Here is a 21,544-nt window from a genome sequence, read left to right as displayed (position 1 = left end):
AGACAGAAGATAGCTAAGATAATTGTACCACTAATTTCTATTAGTTTACTGAAAAGAATAGTTAGTGCTTATATTGATTGATCAATTTTTCATGCCTATATCTGCTAATCTGAAGCAACTACTTTGAAGATCACAACATGTAGTATAATAGCCATTGTTAATTTCCTATCATCTTGTTTTGAAATTCTGTATCATTTTTTTCTCTCTTTAAAATAAAAAAGTCTTTCTTCTTTTCTAATACAGGTGTGTACCACTATATAATTTCCTCTAAGTATGGTTTTAGCTGCATCCCAATAATTGTGACATATTGTCCTTTCATTTCATTCAATTCATTCATCTCATTCAATTCATTCAATTTCATTCCATTCAAAAAGCTTTCTACTTTCCCATGTGATTTCTTCATACATTATTTAAAAATTTGTTGTTTAATACAATATTCATGAATTCCCAAATTTCCTTCTACATTTTTAATTAATTGCTTTCTGGTTAGAGAATACAGTTTGTATTAGTTCCATCCTTTTTTAAGTGAATGATACCTTTTTTATAACAAAGCATTTGGCCTATCCTAGGAATACCCTGGTTGATATTGTTCATTTTACCCTAATGATTTTGTTTCATTGTTCTATACATTTTGAGAGTGAGCTATTGAAGTTTCCAACTGTTACACCTGAATGGTCTATATCTCCTTTCAATTTTGTACTTCATATTGTAGGAAGTGATACATTTGAAATATTTTTCTTTCAGAAATTCAGTACTGATAGCAATGTTGTAGGTATTACCAGAAACAAAGACTCAATTTTTTTAAAAAAAGACTCAATTTTTTAATGCATTTCCATGAATATAATAAGAAATGATAAGAGCCCTTGGGCAACAGTCGTGAACTTAATGATGGATAAGACACTGATTTGGGAGATATTTTAGAATTAAAATTCATTTATTAAAAGCAATTTTTAAAAGTTACAATTAAATTTAAGATTTAATTTAAAATTTGTAGATCTTGGTGGCTGATTGTGAATTACAAAAAATGTAGAAAATGTGGTGGAGGAAGTATCTTTGTGTAAGTCATCAGTTATATCATAAGCCAATTCAAGAATTCAGGAAGAATTTCCAGTTACACTGTCAAGACAATCATTTCAGTCGTGCACATGTTAAGTTTGAGATATCTATAAGACAGTGAGTTACAAATATACAGGAAGATGTTTGGAAATGAATAATGATTCATCTTATTTATCGTTAAAAAAGAACAGTCCACAAATTTAACAATGCTTTAACACTATGTGAGAGTACTGCTGAGGTTATTAGGAAACCAAAAGAAGAAATGTATAAATGGAGGGAATATCCTATGAAAATGGAAGAGAACTCTAGAGCAAATCAGAAAAATTTGCTGAATTTTGTGTTTCATTTCAATCTGTGACCTTTTTTCTATAACAATCTCTATGTTTAAAATTTTGTCTTGTCCTACAGAGGAAGGAATGGTTAATATGAATGTGGTAATGGATGCAGGAGATCTTTTTACAGGTGGGTCAGATTTTTACTAATTCATTTTGGGGCATATATTATATCCTGAGTATGGGATCTTCAAAAACCAATCATAGAAGTACTTTATGTAGTTGTGTAGGCTTACGTAGTTGGGTCCTTTGTAGTTAGGGGGAAATATATACAAATAAATTCAATAGAATGTCATAGGTGCTGTGTTAAAAGCCTGTTAAAGTTTAGGAGGGCAATATGGTCACTTATACCTGAGAGAGATTCCGAAAGGGTACAATAGAGGGGGTAAGACATGAACTGATCCTTGAAAAATGAATCTATGTTTCCCAGCTGGCGTAAGATGAGCATTTCTGATAAAGAAAAGAGCATTAAAAGGTCGAAGAAGATGCTATATGGCACTTCAAGGAACCAGAAATAATTTGGTATGGAACATAAAACTGGAGCGTAAAGTACTGTCCCAAGTTTGGCAAGAAATAAAGTGCAAGGAAGGGGTGTGGTGCGCTGCATGGTGGCTCCCAAAGATATACAGGTCCTAATCCTCAGACCCTGTGAGTGTCACCTTATATGACAAAGTGACTTTGGAAATGTGATTGAGGATTTTGAGTAAGAATTCTGAGATGGGAGATTCTGCTTGATCATCCAGGTTGATCACAGAAGTAATCACAAGTATCTAGATGTGAGAGGCAGGGACAGATCTGATGACAGAAAAAGTAAGAAAACAGTAAGACAACGGAAGGTCCCACAGTGCTGGCTGTGGAGATGGGAGAAAATGCAGACGCTAAGGAAGTTAAGTCATATTTGGAAGTAGAAAAGGCAAGGAAATTGATTTCCACCCGGGTCTCCTGAAAGAGCCAGTCCTGCCGCTCCTTTGCCATTGAAACTGATTTGGGACCTCTGATGTCTAAAACTATGAGAAAAAAATCTGCATTATTTGAAGTTTGAAATAATACATCGAGAAACTAATACAAGGGACAAATCATGGAAGGCCTTAAATACCAAATAATGGAGTGAGAATTTTATTCTGTATGAATACAGGGTCATTGTATGATTTTAAGCAGGATATTATGTGATCAGACTTGCAAATTAGAATGATTACCCTAGCGTCAATATAGAGGACACATGGAAGTGTTTGCATAGTAATAGAATCAGAGACAGCAATTAAGAAGTAAATTGCCAGGGTCTGGGGATTTAGCTTAGCGGCACAGCGCCTGCCTGGCAAGAGCGAGGAAGTGAGTTCAATTCCCGGTATAGGAAAAAAAAAAAAAGAAAGAAGTAAATTGCAACTGTACAGGCAAGAGACAATAAGAGAACTAAATTACTATCTATGAGACTTTTAAGGAAGAAATATACTGTATGTAAGAGAAGTTACAGATATAAAATCTATAGACCATGGCTACTGATCCAGTATAGAGATTGAGAAAAAAGGAGTGAAGCATGACTGCTTAGTTTCTGAGTTGTATAATTGGATGAATGATAGTGACATTCACCAAAATAAATAATTCAGTATAAATTTTAGAAGTAAGCATAGTGTTTCCATTTGGGTCATATGGGGTGGGGCTGTGAGACATCTAAAGGGAATTAAACCTGTAGCAATTGAATGTGTGAGTAAGAATTTGAGGCCACCTCCCTGTCAGAGACAAGCAAACCTGAAGCCGGGAAGGATGCAAAGATAGAGGATCTAGGTAGGTGTGCATGTGAAATTCAAAGACGTTTACCTTAAATCTTTGGTTTTCTCTGTTAAGTAGGAAACACAATCACTTACTGCAGAGAGGGCATTTTAGAAGAATAAGGGACATCAAGGAGCGTGTTGGTGATTTCATATTGCTTTGACAGAATAGGCTGATGAGGTAAACATGAAGGCATTTCTGAGAAGCACCAGAAGACGTGATAGCTGAACATTATAATAATGGCAGATGCTCATGTGATTATATGATACTCTTCATTTAGAACAAATTAAGACATTCTCAGGCTGATGTGCCAAAGAAAGAAAACATAATGAGTTTAAGGGATGAAAGTAAATAAGGGACTATGAGATTCACAGAAAGTCAAGAGAGTAATTAAGTGGTCTAGTAGAGACAGGGAAGAAAGTGAAGTTATAGTGAAAATTGTGAATTTGAATAAAAGTGGAAAAAGGTTATAATGGATGTGGTATGAATAAGGAAGTAAAAGAAATCTTGTAGAGAATAACAGGTTTTACCCAGAAGTCAGTCTATTAGAACTTAAAGGATTTTTAATGGGGGACATGTATAAGAAAGCTCATGCTGCTATAGGAGAGAATCCAGTCTATGAAAACAAGCCAAAGAGAAAAGTTAAAAAGCAGAGGTGGAGCAGTCCCCAAATGTCCCTTGCCAGAAGAGAGACCAGGTAGCTCAAAAGAAGGCAAGTTTCCTCAGAGCTCAGGAGCGGGCTGCTGAGAGTTAAACCAAATTTCTATGAAGACTTTTCAGGTAAAGACCAATAAACTTATTCAGCAAGAAAAAAAACGAATTTTTAGAGGTGAAGTACTTCTAGGTGATGATGGAGTCCATGGCGGGTTCGTGAAGGGCAACCAGACAGAACGTAAAAGATGACCACTGAGGACAAGAAGATCCAGGCATTTAGAGGCCGAGTTGTTGGATCAGTTTTTCCTATAAAAGTTGGAATCCGGGCACGCTTGTACATGTCTTAAATACTACAATGCCAGTGCTCTCGGAGGCTGAGGCAGGAGGATCACAAGTTTGGGTATAGAAGTTTAGGTATAGAACGTTAGGTTTACAGTGCAGAAGAAGAAACAAAAAAAATGGGGAAGAAGGCCTTTACTCCCGACCCGGAAAGGAAAGGACTGCAGGCAGCACAGGGCTCCTCTGGGGAAGACAAAAGAGGCTGGGGGTTTATGAGGACTCTGGCTAGAGATGGAACTTGAGGGGCGGGCTCAGTGACGTGTTGGGAGCTGATTGGGGCTTCCCGAGCACGCGGGAAGGGTAAAAGGAAGTTGTGTTCAGGGCCAGGCAGGAACCTATCACAGAACACAACTGTGGGCTATGGAACAAACTTCTAACATGACCATGAAAACACGAGGTGGCTCAAAAAAAAAAAATTTATAAATCTCGAGTAGAGGTTTCATTATAGTTGGAAAGAAGCAACTATGATCTAGAAGAATGCCAAGTCTGAAGACAGTGGAGATAGAAAAATGAGCAGCTTTCACTCAAGAAGAAAAAAGTAATACAAAAATCTATTAGGAAGAGGCCAGGTTCAGTCAGGAAATAAGGTTAAAGTCTATAAAGAGTCTAAAGAAATAGAAAAACTCATATGGAATTAAAGTTCCACAGGGTACACTGGGAATGGTTGAAAACAAGCTAATAATGGAAAGAAAAATTCATAGAAATAAAATACAAAATGGGCTAGAGAAGGCAGACATTTTTGTGGGGACTTTAATTGTAAAGAATGAGGATGATACAAGTAAAATGCATAGTTAGATCAATAACCTGGAGAAAGAAGATCCATGTCTTGTCAAAAGCCTGAACAAACTGGCAGAGTAGAAAGTTAACTGTCTCTGAAGAACAATCTCTGTAGCTGGTTCCAGGCAGATATCATAAGCCCTGGTGGCCCAAGGCCTTACAAGGGAGATCTAAAGCACCTTGAAGAAAAACGCTCGTGCCCATGTTCCCCAGTCCCTCACGCAGATGGCCAGCTACCTCCCTAGACATCCCCTTCAACCAGAAGCCTCACGCTGTGGTCCGGACGACCGAAAGCAAATTTTACGTTGGACCTGAAAATGGTTAGGGCAGCCAAACTGTCCGTTTAAACCCACGCTTCAAGCAGAGAAAGCAACCGTGATTAATTTCACAGAGCCGTCCTGCAAGCAGGTCGGGAGACGTTGGAAGAGGCGAATATAAGCAGCGATTTCCACCTGCATTACAAAGAACCAAAACCAAGTGTGTGAGGACGCACATTCGTTAGCTGCGTGTTACCCTTGCTTACGACAGTTTGCTGACCCCTGTGTGTTTCCCTCTAGCACTCTACGTTCACTCCCAAGAATAAAGAGAACTCTACATACCAGCTTTCCTGGGGCACACGAAGAGATAATGTCAGGGAATTGCACCCTACTTTTTAGCTACGTTTGTGGAAGGAAGCCCAAGAGGTACACGGAGGGAAGCCGCTCATAGGCCCACCAAACCCCTGAAATGGGAAAGACATGGGTCAGGTTAATAAAGAAGCCTAGAGAAAAGCCTTATCACAAGCCTATGACATGTGATTCAGAAGGCTACAAATCAAAATTCTAAAGTTTGCACTAATTTTTTTTTGTCTCTTTGAGATAGAATTTCACTATGCAGTTCAGGCTGGCCTTGAGCTCGCTTTGTAACCCAGGCTGGCCTTGAGCTTGCAGCAGTCCTCCTGCCTCAGCCTCTTGAGTGCTGGGATTACAGGCGTGTGCCACCACACCCGGCTACAAAATTATGTTTTAATAAGAAAGCTTTTCTTGTTGTTTCCTTCCCTCATGCAGCCTCTTCACCAGTGTTTGAGCCTAACTTTGACCATCACTGCTCTAGCCAGAAAGCTCTAGAATTACATCTTGCATTCTTCTCAGGTTTACTTCATGAATGTTTAATCAGCCAACAATGCCGCATAGCCAGTTTTCATAATATTGAATCTTCATTCTTCACACTGTCATTTATTACTTTTTGTTTTTTAAAGGTGAGAAGGTTGCCACTAGTAACCTGGAAGATTTCCTGGAAACTATGGGGATAAGCCTCACCGAGGATAAAGCCAAGAAACTACGGCATAATCTGCCAGCTGATGGTGAGCATTGAAAAGTCCCACAACATAGCCTTTGAGGAAGGCTGAGCAGACGAACTGTTGTAGCTCACACTCCATACGTAAGGACGCTCCATCCCCATCACCAAAAGGCTGTCATCCAACAGAGAGCCGCTTGCACTCTTGAATGTCACCTTATCACTTGGCCACACTGGGAACTGAACCAGGGCCTAGAGCCTGCTCCTGCACAAGCACTGTACCACTGAGCCGTATCCCTAACCCTTTTTATTGTGAGATAGGATCTCACTAGGTGGCCCGGGCTGGCCTCACACCAGTGATTCTCCTGCCTCAGTCCTCTGAGTGGCTGGGATTACCGGCCTGAGCCACCATACTCAGCTGAGTTTTACTATTGAAAGTTAAAAAAATTAATTTCTAGAGTAAGGCATTTAAACTTCTGTGCTTCCTAAATTATGCACATTTATGCTACTTTTGAGTATTTGGATTATTGCCTGAGAGTTTACTTTTTCCCTCTCTTATAGCCAAAGGAAGTGTGTATAAGAACAGATTGATGAAAGCCCTGGAGAGTCTCAAAGGTGAGTGAGAACCATGGTGATTCTTTTCTCAGCAAGTAAAACTAGTCCTTGACCTGTACTATTGGGTTTTTAAATTTTTATTTTTTTATTCATATGTGTTTGCAGTACACAGTGTTTACATTCATTGTAGGGAGTTGGTACAAGTTTGGTTTTTTGTTGTTGTTGTTGTTTTGTTTTTTTAGTTTTTTTCCAGTACCAGGAATTGAACTCATGACCTCGCACTTGCCAGGCAGGCACTATGCCACTGAGCTAAATCCTCAGCCCTCTACAAGTTTGTTTTAAAACCTCTTCTTTACAATTTTCAGACTCTTAATCTTGGTGTTCCAACTGTTTATTAATTCAGTGTTTCTCTGTCCAGGTTATAGGCACGCTACTGTCACTAAAATGATTTAAATATTATAGACTCCAAAACAGTATTGCTTTTTTAGTATTTGCCTATTCCAGTCATATCAATCTTATGATATTAAACATATGATATTAACATATGATATTAAATATATGATATTAAAACATATGATATTAAACATATGATATTAAAACATATGGTATTAAACATATGATATTAAAACTTCCCAGGGTGTTATGCACAATAGCTAAAAAATTGAGATGACCTAAATATTCATCAATAAATAAGTGGGTTTTAAGGGTTGGGGATTTAGCTCAGTGACACAGCACCTGCCTGGCAAGCGCAAGGTCATGAGTTCGATTCCTGGTTCCGGAAAAAAAACAACAACAACAACAAAAAATTGGGTTTTTTAAAATGTGGTATATATACATCATCCATAAAAAGAGTGAAATTCTGCCATTTATAACAACATGGGTGGAAGTGGAGATCATTAAGTGCCGTCAGCCCCGCAGAGCGTGACAAGCCCCACATGATCTCACTCATATGTGGAATGCGGAAAGAAAGGTTCGTTTCTTGGAGGTTTAGAGTAGAATGGTGGTTGCCAGAGCCTGTGGGAACTAGAGAGGAAGGAGGGGCAGATGGGAAAGTATGTACCGCTGGGTACCAAGTTATAGAAAGGAGCAAGAAGCTCCGGTGTGCTATCGTAGAGTAGGGTGCTGTGCATAATTACAATGAACTGTACAGTCTCAGAAAGCTAGAAGTATTCTAAAAGTTTTCACTATCGAGAAATAAGTGTTTGAGGAGATGGATACATTTAACCCGATTTAAACATTACACAATGCATACATGTATCAGAACATCACATTATTCATTAATATGTACAATGTTTATGTTTTTACCTATCAGTTTAAAAATAAGAAGGTTCCTAGAGAATTATGACTATGATAAATCCATGGACTTTTTGGTTTTTTTTCCTCCATGAATTTAGCAAGTTTTAAATTCTCCTGGGCGGACACATTTGCAAGGTTGATTTTGATCTTTGCCACAGCTCACCAGAGCTAACTCTTCACTTTCTTCCCTTAAAATTTCTTCTAAAAGCCAACCTGAGCATATAATTTAGTGGTTGAGCAGGTGCTTAGCCTGGGTGAGGCTGTAGGATCAATCCCCAACATAAGATTCTCCTAAAATTCACAACGGAATTCCATGGGTCCAGGCTTAGAAATTCATAATTTAGACTCCAAAACCGTGTTCACTTGAGTAGTTTGTTCTTTGCTCTCTGTTCTCTATGTAGTATTGATGCTAGGCATGAAGGAAAATGACCCACGCTTTATATCACTGCAAATATTTCTCTTATCTATCTCCTTCTCTCCTAAGGGACAAAGGTGTCTTCAGATAAGGCGGAAATTTTTATTAAAAATGCAGGAATTGATCTCAAGAAGAAAGAAATCCAAGCACTGAAGGACCATCTGCTAGTTGACGGTAAGTTTTGAAAATCAATACTTTTATCTCTTAGTAAAATTTATTAGCAGGACACTGGAAATGGAGCCGAAATGAATGAAGATAGAAGAAAAAGAAAGAACAAAGCCTTTTCCTTCCACGCTGAGCCCAGTGGCTGCCACTTACAAAGAATCACCGACACAAATGGCAAGTGCCAACTCTCCCTGTAACACCATGGGAAATGCCAAGGACTAGCAAGGGTACTCAGGGTACTGAATTTTTAGTCCCTAAAACTAATCCAGCAGTAAATAGTGGTGACTAGTAAACACTACACAGTCCTGGCATGTGTAAAGTTCTAAACATTTTACATACATTAACCTAGGTTCTATTTTTACACATAAGGAAACTATGGCAGAGAGAAATCAATTATGAACTGATAGAATTAGCAAATTTAGGATATTATCCAGTAATGTTAGGAATTAAACATGCCATATATTAGATGATCTCATGCCAGTAGAATTGAAAAGAAAAATTAATCAGGAAATTTAGGGGCAACCTGCCCCCTAGAGGAAGTAGTAAAAATATAATATTAATTGAATTCAATTAATACTGTACATACTTTTCCAAATCAGTAGTACTTTTCATTGTTATACTCCATTAACTTTAATGTTTATTTTGTATCAGGAACTGACATTTGCCTTAGTGAGAGGTAAACAGGTTTTCCAAAACTGACTTTTTCTTTTTTAAAAATTTATTTTTTAATCTACCAATGTGATAAATAGCATATATATTAGATATACTATATTAAATATAAAAGTATCTATATAATATATCATATATATATTTATGGCTGCCATCTTTTCCTAGTATCTTGGAACACCATTAGCATAGTGAGTTGAAATGTGAGGTTATTGATATAATTTTTGTGGAGTACCTTGTACACCTGTGTAATCATCTGAGACAGCATAGAAAATTGATTCAGGGCTCAAAAGGCCACAGTAAAATTAACTATAGACACACAAAGTTAAGAATGTAGTAGCATCTGTCCTTTACAGGCACAGACTTTAATTAAAAAAAAAAATTCTTCCTTATCCTTTTGAAAATTATCACAGTAATAATATTAATAATACATTATATAACTATAAAAGATACCAACAAAAAAAAACTATCATTTCTGAGAAAGCATTTTAAAAGTTCAAGCAAGGATAAATTCTGCACCTAAGAACCTGGAATATAAATTGCTTTTAAAGCTAATTCATTCTCAATAATGTTTGCAGTTTGTTCTATTATTTAGTAAATGCTTATGTAGCATCAATCTTATGCATACCATTAATGCCTAGATAAAAGTAAGAATACTAGTGATTCTTGGTATCTCACCCTCAGGAAAACTTAAAAATCTTAGGGATATTACAAATAATATCTGCTCCAACATATTTGAGCAGTACTGGATCAGCACCTTTGACCAAGTCATAGTGGAAAATGAGGGTGCTCACTGGCAGCTTTAAGGCTCCAGACTGAGTCTTGCCTATGAGAGGAATAGTACCTTCAGCTACTTTCTCAACATCTCAATCCATCATTTCTCAGATTTGCAGTTTTACAAACTGAAACATATCCATTGACCTTTATTAGCTTCCAACTTTAATTCGAGAAATAATGAGCAAAGAAACTAGGTACGTGGTTTGTGGGAAATGCCTTTAAATTGTAAAAGTTATTGAAGAGCAAAAAAACGTTTTGCTATAAGTGGACTTTAACTGAGTACATCAAGGTGATGAGCATCACCTTGGCCGTCTAAGCGCGGCCGGACCTGTGCACCAACCCTGATCCTTCGCAGCTCTCTTGTGACTGTGAGTATCGCCCGATGGTTAAGTTGGCATTGAAAAAAATGAAAACACTGTTTTTAAACAAACTTTTTCATTCTCAAAAAAAATTTAATCCCTGAAAAAACTCAATAAGTAATAAGTTGTTGTAAAGGGTAGTACCTTCAACTTTGCTCATACACTGTATTAGGTTGATTTTTATAATTTATAGGGTAGATAGCGGTAGCTATATTAATAAATTTGTGAGGATCTAATAAAAAATAAACTTCTAGGGAAATGTTTTTCAATGATTGAATTTTTTATATGTTGCAACTTAAGCATTTTCCATAAATTTTCTATAAATCTATTTGATGCTTTCTTTCTAAAGATAATGGGAAGGTTGATTTGAATGTGTTGATGGCTGAAATTAAAAAGATTACAGGTGAGTAAAATGTTACAGTGAGTATTTTATATATGTTATTCAAGTTTAATACTGAGGTATATGTTAACACTATAATGTTTCTTCTGTACATTCATTTCACAACTACTTATTTAATATTTTCTACATGCCAGGCATTATTCTAGGTACTTAAGATAGTTTAGTAAACAAAACAAAGATCACTGTCCCTGTGAAACTTACATTCTGTCAGGGAAAATAAGCAGTAAATAATTATATATATATAAAATATAGTGCATTAGGAAGTAATAAATACTATGAAAAGTGAGACACAGTAAAGGAATTTGGGAAAGAAGGGTGTGTTGCAGGGAGAGGGCCACATGTCTTGGAGAGAGAGGACGATTGTGTTTTTTAGATAGAAATTTGAGACGACATTTGAGCTAGCACCTGAAGGAGGTGAGTGTTTTGGCCATGTGGAAACTCCTAAATAAAGAGAGCTGCAATCAGAGGAGACAAAGAGAGAGGCCCAAAGGCAGGAGCATACCTGGACTGTTCAAAGACCAACAATAAAGCCAATATAGCTGCAACTTGGAAATTAAAGGAAAAAAGTAATAGGGAATGCGGAGAACTGACAGATGCAAGATCAGCCGGGCCTTGAAAGCCCTCACAAGGAGTTGGGCTTATTTTCTGAGACAAATGGAAAGACACTGCGGGATTTAAAGTAGAGGCAAGATGTGATCTGTTTTAATCAGAGCTTTCTCAACTCTTGTTGAGAACAGACAGGAGCAGGGGGAGGATTTCCCACTAGAAACAGGGAGAACAACTAGAGCCTTAGAGCAGAGACAATGATGACATAAGCCAGGGTAGAAAGCAATGGAGACGATGAAAAGTAATTGGATTCTGGCGATATTCTTAAACAGACAACAGAATTTCCTTATGAATTCGACATAAAGTACTAGAAAACGCAAAGTCAAGAATGAGTCTAAGAGTTTTGTCTTGATCAAAATGGGAAGGTAAACTATAATAAAGAAGGTTGCCAGTAGTACAAGTTTGTATGGAAGGAAATTAAGAATTCCACTGGGGAAAATTTGAGATATCTAGAAGCCCCAAAATTCAGATGCCCAGTACAAAGTTACTGGACAGATGTGACTCTAAGAAAGATATACTGAGTAAGAATATAAAATCAAATATGAGAGGCATATAGATTGTATTTTAAGACATAAGACTGAATGAATTCACCCAAGAAGTGAATATAAGTAAAGAAAAGTAAAGGACCAAGAAATAAATCTGGGAGCGCTTCAGTAAATATAAAGAGGTCTTAAAGAAGAAAAGGAGTTGTCCATGATGTAGTGGGAAAATTAAGAGAACATGGTGTCCACATCCCATACCAAATATTAAATTAGGATGGGGGACTTTAAAATAAACACTGAGAGAAGGATTACACATGCAAGCAGTTCAGGTAGGAGGGAAATGTTAGAAAGAAGCCCGTTTGTAGTGAATTTAAAATAATAAGAGGATACAGTTTAGAAATAATGTGAATATATGAGGACCTTTTCTGTAAAAGAAGCAAAGTAGTAGAATGAAGTGGTAGTAAACTGGTAAAAGTGGTATCAAGAAAAGACCACTGTCCCAGCACTTGGGAGGCTGAGGCAGGAGGCTCACTGTGAGTTCGAGACCAGCCTGGGCTACAAAGTGAGCTCAAGGCCAGCTTGAACTGCATAATGAGACCCTGTCTAAGACAAGAAAGAAAGGAAGAAAGGAAGAAAGAAGGAAAGAAGGAAAGAAGGAAAGAAGGAAAGAAGGAAAGAAGGAAGGAAGGAAGGAAAGAAAGAAAGAAAAAGAAAGAAAGAAAGAAAGAAAGAAAGAAAGAAAGAAAGAAAGAAAGAAAGAAAGAAAGAAAGAAAGAAAGATTCAAAAAAAATGTTTTTGGTTTTTTTGAGGCATGTTCTTGCGATTAGTCCAGGCTGGCCTTGAACTCACTATGTAGTCCAAGCTAGCCTCGAACTCCTCCTACCTGAGCCTCCTGATTACAGGCATGCAAATGTAGGTCAGCACTCCCTGGATTCCATTCCCAGTACCACCAGACACAGGAAGAAATCTTCCCTTGTTTGTTTGTTGGTCTTTGATTTTGCTTTTTGAGACAGGGTTTTGCTATACAGTTCAGGCTGAACTTAAACTCACTGTGGAGCCCAGGCTGGCCTCAAACTCAGGGCAACTCTCCTGCCTCAGCCTCCCAAGCAAATCTGGAATTGCAGGCATGTACTAGCATGCCCAGAACATCTTTCTTTTTAAATTAAAGGTAAAGGGATAGAAGTAGAAGAGGTCAAATAGAAGAGGAGGAAACAGTGGTTTAGACAGGAACAAGTGATGTGAGGTAGTCCTCCAGAAGAGTGGAGAAGTTAATGAACTAGCAGATGGTGTGTGGGTGTTCTCAGTAAGCCAGTGATCTAAGGCGCAACACTGAAGCTCTGCTTCCCAGCAGCAGCAAGGGTCCACCCAAAGTTCACCATGGTCATTTTAAAGGGAAAATAGCGTAGTTAACTTCAGTTCTAGCTCAGCTAGCACAGCCGAAGAGGGACCTGCATTTAACCTGGAATGGGGTTTTTGTCATGAAAGTCATGGAAAGTGAGAGTACGGCAATTTTAATCAGTCTCCCTCAAGACTTAAACATACTTGCCACTTGCTCACCACTGCTTCTTTCTATTTTTTCGGGGTTCGGTTTCGTTCTTCTTGACATACCTACTTCTTAGTTATTTCAGTAAGGGTGAACCCTGATCTGAAAAGGTCTTTCTTTTACGTGCATCCTTGAGTCACAATTTGAATGAATCTAGACTTACAGATTTTACCTTAGAACTCTGGGACCTCATGCTAGTGTGAGGAGGATGGCAGAGTAAACTAATTCCACGAGGTAAAACGACATGGATTCGGCTACAGCTTCAGGGAGAACCTTTTCCATCCTACCTTTCAGACTTTAGCACATTTTACTGTATTGGCAAAATTTGACATGGGGCCAACTGGCAAAGCAGACATGCAGTGCACAGCTACATTTTGAGAGAAAAACATGATTCCTGCTTTCCCAAAGCTTACGGTGATATAGTAGGAATTCACTCAAGGTGCAACATAGTACAGCTTTTATCGTCACTTTTAAATATGCCATATTCAAGAAAAAATGGAGCCGGGCGTGGTGGCACATGCCTGTAATCCCAGCACTCAGGAGGCTGAGGCAGGAGGATCATTGCGAGCTCAAGGTCAGCCTGGGGGCTACACAGTGAGCTCAAGGCCAGCCTGAACTGCATAGTGAGACCCTGTCTCAAAACAACAAAAAAGAAAAAAAAATGGAAAGAGGACAATGAGGACTGAAAGAAGATGAAAAAGAGAAAAAGGAAAACTATTATTATAGTTGCTGAATTATTTACGTAAGACATCAGAGTCAAAGTCACTGAGAAATTACACGCTATTTTACTTTATATGGTACTGTTTTATAGTTATGATAGTCTCTTCTACTTAGGTTAGATGAAAAATTTCTAACTCCCCTTCCTCACTCGGAAGAGCTAAACAAGTCTTCTCCCTCTTCAACTAAGAAGGATAAATTTGATATATCTGTATACAAATACACACACACACACACATGTTATACATATCCTCACCAAAGACTGTTTCCCTTTTTCTAAAGGAGAAAAGTTTCATGCTGGGGACCTGAAAAATGTTTTGGGCAACATGGGAATACACATCACAGACAAAGAGCACAAAAAGCTGCTGAAAACTCTGCCCATTTCTGGTAAGCGTTTCATTGTGTTCTACTTCACCGATAATTTAAAAATAAATTCATTCAACAAACATTTATTGATGAACCCCTACGTGTACAGTACTATCCCTACACTGTGGAAGAGTGAGGGGCATGTCCATTTCCCTGGGCTCCTGCCCTCTTAAAGGAAACTGCAGGAAAGATTGGTCTCATAAAAGTTTTGTGTTAATAATGCTAATGTTTAAAACATTTTGCATCCATTTGAAATACTTTTTTGGAAAGAAAAAATACTATTTCAAAAGATTCAGTCCTAGCTAGCATTTCTAAAATCCTGTTCTTCTTTAGATTTTAGCTTAGGAAACAGAGCCCTCTTCAGTCAAAAGTCCCTTCTGTTCTTTTGTCCCTTTGGGGGAAATAAAGGTATACAGTGTAACTGGAAAAAACTGAAAGGACAGAAGGGTGGGAAAGCTAAAGAAAGAAGAGAAAGGAGAAATCAGGAAAAAGCGAGGCTTTTGTCTTTCAGCACGGCGGGAAGGCGCTAGTGATCGCTTTTTCTTTCCAATAGATACTGGAAGGTACCCGGCACTGAGTTTTCTAGGTATTTTGCATTGAGAATGAGTTGTGATAAATTCCTAAATTTTCACTTTTTGTAAGTACAGATGCTGATTTTCATGACTGTCCAAAAACATCATTGTATTATACCTTACAGCTAATAAAAAGGTGTTTAAGAAAGACCTCCTGAATGGGATGAAGTCCTTCAAAAGTGAGTGTGAACAAGGATAAGGACAGTAACAATTGACGCCATTCTACCTGGTATTTTTCTGATATAAATAAGTAGAAAGCAATGCATTTTATTCAACAGATTCAGGAATCTACTAGGCGCTAGGTAGTTAAGAATAATTGGGATATAAAGAGTAGCATACAGAAAAAAATGTAATTATCCATAATTTCAATCAGTTTTATCAATTTTATTATAGATACTTCTGTTCTTGTTCCTGTGCATGTGTGTACTGTAATTAAACTCTTACTATTTTATATATCCTACATTTAATCCACATATTTTTGTCTTGCTAATTTGATAGATGAAAAAATTGATCGAATTATACTTTTGACTTTTTTGTTATCAATGGAGCTAAAAATGTTTTATATGATTATTCCTCTAGCCTTTGAATTTTTTATTCAGGAGATTTACCCATTGTCCTACCGAACTCTGAACATTTTCCTGTTAATTTGAATCACCTCTTTTACACATAATCACATTGCTATATCTACAATATGTATTTTCCCAATTGGTTGTGTTTACATCTTATTTTGTAATTTTTTTTTTGCAACAGCTTTATTGATTTATAGTTCACAAGCCATATAATTTACCCATTTAAAGTACTGTAATCCCAGCATACAGGAGGCTGAGGCATAAGGATCTCCATGAGTTTAAGGCCAGCCTGGATTACATAAGTGAGTTTAAGGCCAGCCTATCCTACATGGTGAGACCTTGTCTCAAAAAAAAAAAGTGAATAGTTCAGAAGGCTTTAGTGTATTAACAGAAGTTGTACAACTATCAGGCCACCTACTCGGAACCCCTCCTGGAAACCCAGGACCTACTCTTCCTATTCCCAGTAAAACTCTCCTAACCGCCTCCTTTGATTTTTAACTTCATTCCTCAAAGTTGTGAGCCCACAAACTCAGCACCTCTGCCATCTTCTAGGTTGGAAGTTATTTTTCCCACGACAAATGGAAGTCCCACTGAGATAAGAGCTTAGGAGGCCCGAGCACCTGACGTATCCAGCTGCCTGTGACGAAATGTGCATTGCGACCCAGCATGCGACAGCCAGCCAAAGAATGTGGACACTTTTCAGAGGCTGTCACATTCCAAATGGTCCTGCAGTGGGAACCAGTAATGAACGTGCCAGACTTCTCACCAGGGCCCACCAGGATGACCCTCTGAAAAGAGTCCAGACCCCTGAAAATAAGACCTAGCCTGGTTTTCCGGGTTGCTTGTAAGTCCTACCCCCAAAATAAGTCCCAGTCAGGGTCATCAGCCAGATGGGTGGATGCATTTAGTACATCCGCTACAACACACAGAGGATGTATGGAATTATAAAATAATAATAATATATAATTAGATGTGAATGATATAATTGACGTTAATAACTAAACGATCTTAAGAATTGTAATGAAGTGTTGGTAAATACCAAAGCAAGCACCTTTGGACGAGATGTAGACACCTGTGTAAAGAGATGAGCTTGAGACTTTCCGCCAAATGCCCAGCGCACAAATTATGTGCACTCCTGAAAGTGACCAGGCGTGGCTGTTTCTAATATGAATCTTCATAGCCCAGTACACTGCGTAGTGCAGCGCACATGCGGAACACAACTCCACGAAATGAAGAAACATTTTCCGAATGTTGGTGCCTGCGATGTTTCGCTGTTTTGTGTGGACTGTCATTCACGGTCATCATTTTTGTTGCCATTCCTGTCCCATAAGTGTTTGACAAACACTTGATTGAGGGGAAACTCTGTGAGGCCTGGCCTGCAAGAGGTCGTGACTTGGGTGAAGAATTCACGTGCTGCTGTGCTTAATGTAGCGTGCGAGAGTGCACAGCGGCACAGCGCTCAATCACGGCCCACGATGTCCGGACGCAAGAGGAAAAGCAGCGGTGATGTGGAGGGGATGCCAGGGTGTGCAAAGCAATAACCATGGAAGCAAAAGTGAAAATAATGGAGATCAGACAAAGGCAAGAAGATGATAGACACTGCTTTGTTCTTATAACACGAATTGTTCAACCACTGAAGAACAAGGACAAGATCATGGAGCAAGTGAATTTTTTATGCTTTACATTGTATATATGCGTCAAAGGTGTATAAGACTCACTTTTCCAGACTTACAAATGAATCCAGCATACAAGTGTTCTGCCTGAACAGAACTCATTCATTCAATTGAGGACTTACTGTACATGAAAAAAATAAGACATCCTCTGAAAATAAGCCCCACTGTGACTTTTGAAGCAAAAATTAATAGAAGACCCAGTTTTATTATGGTAACCACTGAGCCCCAACATGACTTCATGACTGCTGAACCCCAACATGATTTCTGAGCCTCTTAGATTAGCTCTCTTGAGAAAATTCTGGATTCCATCTCCCCTACATCAATCCGTCTCAGCTCAAGGCAGCTGAATTCAGTCTTCAGCCCCTTTTGCCTATCAGCCATTGGGGATACCTGTTCAGAGGGGGAAGCGTAGAGAATAGTTCATGTGGTTAGCTTATGAGTGAGGCAGCTAGCTAGGGAAAGGACCTGAGATAGAGTTGGATAATCAACCATATTGGTGGGAATTGAAATAGATTAGACCGTGAACTAGGACTTTGGACAAAGGCTGAACTTTCTCAGGCAACCTAGAAACCAGCCCCTTCCCTACGAAAAGGAGTTGCAGCCACTCCCTCCTACTAAGTTCCTGATTTTTGCAGAATTTAAATTATAGTGAGTTTCATTAGACAATAAGGAATACAGCCCGCTCCTCACTAAACTGAGATGTGGCCACTCCCTACTAAGCGCCTGGTTTCTGAGGAATTGAAAATTCACAGTAACCAGTTTTTCTCTAAAATCCCAGTTTTCTTCAAATCCTGCCTGCTGAGGAAGTGGATTATAGAGCCTGAGTTCCAGCTGATCATTCTGAATCCACAGAGCTATCTGGTTATGGTTGTACATGCCTGCACAACCATTATGTGCCTAGGCTACCCAGTGAGTTGAAGGTCATCCTGAATTATGTACGGAGACCCTGTTTTAAATAAATAATCCACACAGCCACCTGTGATAGATGACCACTAGACAACTAAGTAATACCTGTGTTCTCCTTATCTATAACTAGCCTGAAATTGAGAAACCATGTGGTCAGCCATTCAAGACCCTTCCTAGAAACTCGGGAGCTATTTCCAAGGATTCTTATTTCCAATAAAACTCTTCTAAACTAAAAAAAAAGAGAAGTTGTACAATCATCAACACAATCAAATTTAGAATGGTCTATCGACCCAGAAAGAAACTTTGCACAAAACTAAACCTCTCTTTCATTAAAGAAGAAAAAGGAGAAAGAGAAGAAAGAGAAGGAAGAAGAGGAAGAGGAGGAGCAAGAGGAAGAGGAAGAGGAGGAAGAAGAGGAGGAGGAGGAAAAAGAGAAAGAAAAGGAGAAGAAGAAAAAAAGAAAAGGAACAAGGAAGAAGGAGAAGAAGAGGGAGGAGGAGAAAAAGAAGAAAGGAAGAAAGAAGGAAGGAAGAAAAAGAAAGAAAGAAAAGAAAGAAGAAGAAAGAGAGAGAGAGAGAAATAAATAAAGAGAAAGAAAGAAAGAAAGAAAGAAAGAAAGAAAGAAAGAAAGAAAGAAAGAAAGAAAGAAAGAGCAACAATTCTATGCCCAGTAGCAGTCACTTCCCATACCCTCCCTATCTTCCAAGACCTAGACATCTACAATCTACCGTCTATTACACTGCATTGTATTGTACTGTATATGAACTTCTAAATTTTTATTTAATTTTATCCATCTTTTGTGATTTCTCCTTTTTTTATTGTTTTGCTTTTTACATGTACTTAACTCATCTGAAATGTATAATATTGACTTTGTAAACCCTCATTATTCAGATTGATTTGATAAAAACTACATCAGTGGTTTTTAGAAATTCCTCATTAAGTACGCTCTCCTGTATGTACAATTACATTGGGAGGTAACTCACTGTTCCTGTAGCAGGTTTCGAATCTTACTTTTTGGCCAGAACAGCATGACTTGGTTGTCATCTCTAACCCACTAGCAATGACACACACTCTTCTCCCAGTGTAATTCCCCCGGAAGTTTAATTATGGACGCATAGTCCTGACTCCCGCATGGCTTGCTGTAGTTTCTCTGTGCTCTCAGTTTTAGGTAGAAGATCCTGGCTTGCAGTTTTTGTTTTCTAACAAAACATCCTTATCTACCTTTCCTTGTTTTTATTAAGGAGGAAAGGTCAATATCCGTGACTTAAAAAATGTGTTACAAAACACTGGCTTCACACTTGAAGAAACAGAAATCAAAGACCTGCAGGCTCACCTACCAGCTAATGGTGAGCAGTTAAGACATCTTTGTCTTGTGGGCCCGTGCAGTCCGATAGCAGGGGGAGGCGTGATGGAAGGAGAGAAAGTGGGGCAGAGACGTGACTTAAGAGGCTCTTGATGAGGCCCTGGCGTAGGGAACCACACCGGGGAATACGGACAAGACTGATTTGATGAAGTGTCTCAAAGAGAGGAAGACCCTGAAAATGTGAGGCAGAGGTTTATAGCCTGTATGACTGCCGAAATCCAGTAACAGAGGGGAGAGGAAGGAGAGCAGAGGGAACACAATGAAAAGAATGCCACCGAGCGCAGAGTTGAACTGAGCTATCGATGTACTTAGCAGGCACCAATATCTGGTGATTAAAAGTGCATTCCCTAGAACCACTCAAAAGAAAAGAAGATCAAAGGTAGGGGAGGGGGGAAAGGAAGGAAGCAAAAGGAAAAGAATACAAATTAGTTATACTACTAGTTTCTCTTAGTTCATTGAAAAGAAAGGTTTGTGCTAATATTGTTTAGAGAATTTTGTATGCTCATCTCTTGTACTTTGAAGATAATGGCATAGAATGTATTAACTATTGCTATTCTCCTATTATTTTGTTATGAAATCTTGTTTTATTTTTTCCATAAAATAAGAAAATCCATTCCCTAATGACAGTGTTATTCATCTTTAAGGAAGGTATTGAAAAGCCATGAGAAGGGGGCTGGGGATTTAGCTCAGCGGCACAGCACCTGCCTGGCGAGCGCAAGGTTGTGAGTTCTATTCCCGATACTGGAAAAAAGAAAAAAAAGGAAAAGAAAAGCCATAAGAAGAGTTGAAACAGCGCTTCAGGGTGTTCTTATGAGAAATAAAATGCCAAAAAGAATGGAAAGACACCATAGAGGAATGTGTAAGGGATAGGAAATGGAATTAAAGAGGAAGATGTAGAAGATGAGATAACAAAGAGATGACAAGACCAATAGAAAGGACAGGGTGGGAGAAGAGGATATAAAGACGTAGTCATACGGATGTATCAGGGGGAAGCACAACGGAGATGGAATTGGGGCTGAGTTGAAAGGGTGCAGACTGAAAAAGAGCAATTTCTTTCTTCACCAAAGCCCCCAGTTGAGTGTGGGGACTCACATGAGGGTGCAGATCACCAGGGATCTTACCCGTGGAAAAGGCTACTCTCAAATATCTTTATAGCAGCATGGAATCCCAAGAGAAACAGAGATCTGTGCCTGTCCTCAGATCTGACAGTAGATGAAAAAATGCAGAATTACAAGAGGGCTAGGAAGGTTTGGGGATGCAGCTCTCCTGGGCTAAGTCACATGTGCTGCAGTTGTACAAAGCAACAGCAAGCAAACTGAATTTACCCGTTACTATGCGCACCTCATAACTCAGAAGTTCTCAGACCTCTTAGTCTCAGAACTTCTTGAAGCTGTGTGGGTGGGAATAGCTATCTATTAATATTTATTGTACTAGAAACTCAAACACATTTGAACAATATTTCTGTATTGATGCATTTTGAATAAAAATAATAAACCCATTACGTGCTAAAACATATTTTTCCAAAACAAAAAACATAGTGCGAAGAAAGATAATGTTTTACATATTTGTACTCACTTCAGTGTCTGACAGGGTTCTCATATCTGTTGCTGAATTCAATCTATTACCTGTCGTTTTGGTTGACAGAAAGACAATCTTGCTTCAAACAGGTGTAAACAATTTACAAAAGAAGGAATGTTTCCAGATAATTATATTCTTCTTTGCTATTACCCCAAAGCCCAATGAGTGGTAGCTTCTTAAAGTTTAATGCAATGTGGGATCAGAAACTGTATCGATGAACTTTTAAACTTTGCTAAGTTAAAATCCATCAGTCTTATACTTCCATCTTCTACCCATGCATGATTTTGTAACATCATGCTTTGGTAACTTGAAAAATATTGATTAAATATACAGAT

General features: G+C 38.4%; 1 protein-coding gene across 1 annotated transcript in view; it reads left to right on the top strand.

The window, feature by feature from the left end:
- The window catches only part of Efcab3 (EF-hand calcium binding domain 3), a 494,429-nt gene that overhangs the window by 391,949 nt on the left and 80,936 nt on the right, over nt 1–21,544 (top strand). Inside the window, exons 94-101 of the mRNA XM_005402243.2 lie at nt 1,465–1,518; nt 6,163–6,267; nt 6,762–6,815; nt 8,536–8,640; nt 10,783–10,836; nt 14,465–14,569; nt 15,246–15,299; nt 19,510–19,614. Coding sequence (XP_005402300.2) covers nt 1,465–1,518; nt 6,163–6,267; nt 6,762–6,815; nt 8,536–8,640; nt 10,783–10,836; nt 14,465–14,569; nt 15,246–15,299; nt 19,510–19,614 — 636 coding nt within the window. The remainder of the gene's footprint in view (nt 1–1,464; nt 1,519–6,162; nt 6,268–6,761; nt 6,816–8,535; nt 8,641–10,782; nt 10,837–14,464; nt 14,570–15,245; nt 15,300–19,509; nt 19,615–21,544) is intronic.

This window comes from Chinchilla lanigera, unplaced genomic scaffold, assembly GCF_000276665.1.
Source record: "Chinchilla lanigera isolate Chin_1 unplaced genomic scaffold, ChiLan1.0 scaffold00077, whole genome shotgun sequence".
Classification (NCBI taxonomy): Eukaryota; Metazoa; Chordata; class Mammalia; order Rodentia; family Chinchillidae; genus Chinchilla; species Chinchilla lanigera.
The sequence above is the reverse complement of the archived record's forward strand: the minus strand, read 5'-3'. Positions and strand labels throughout refer to the sequence as shown.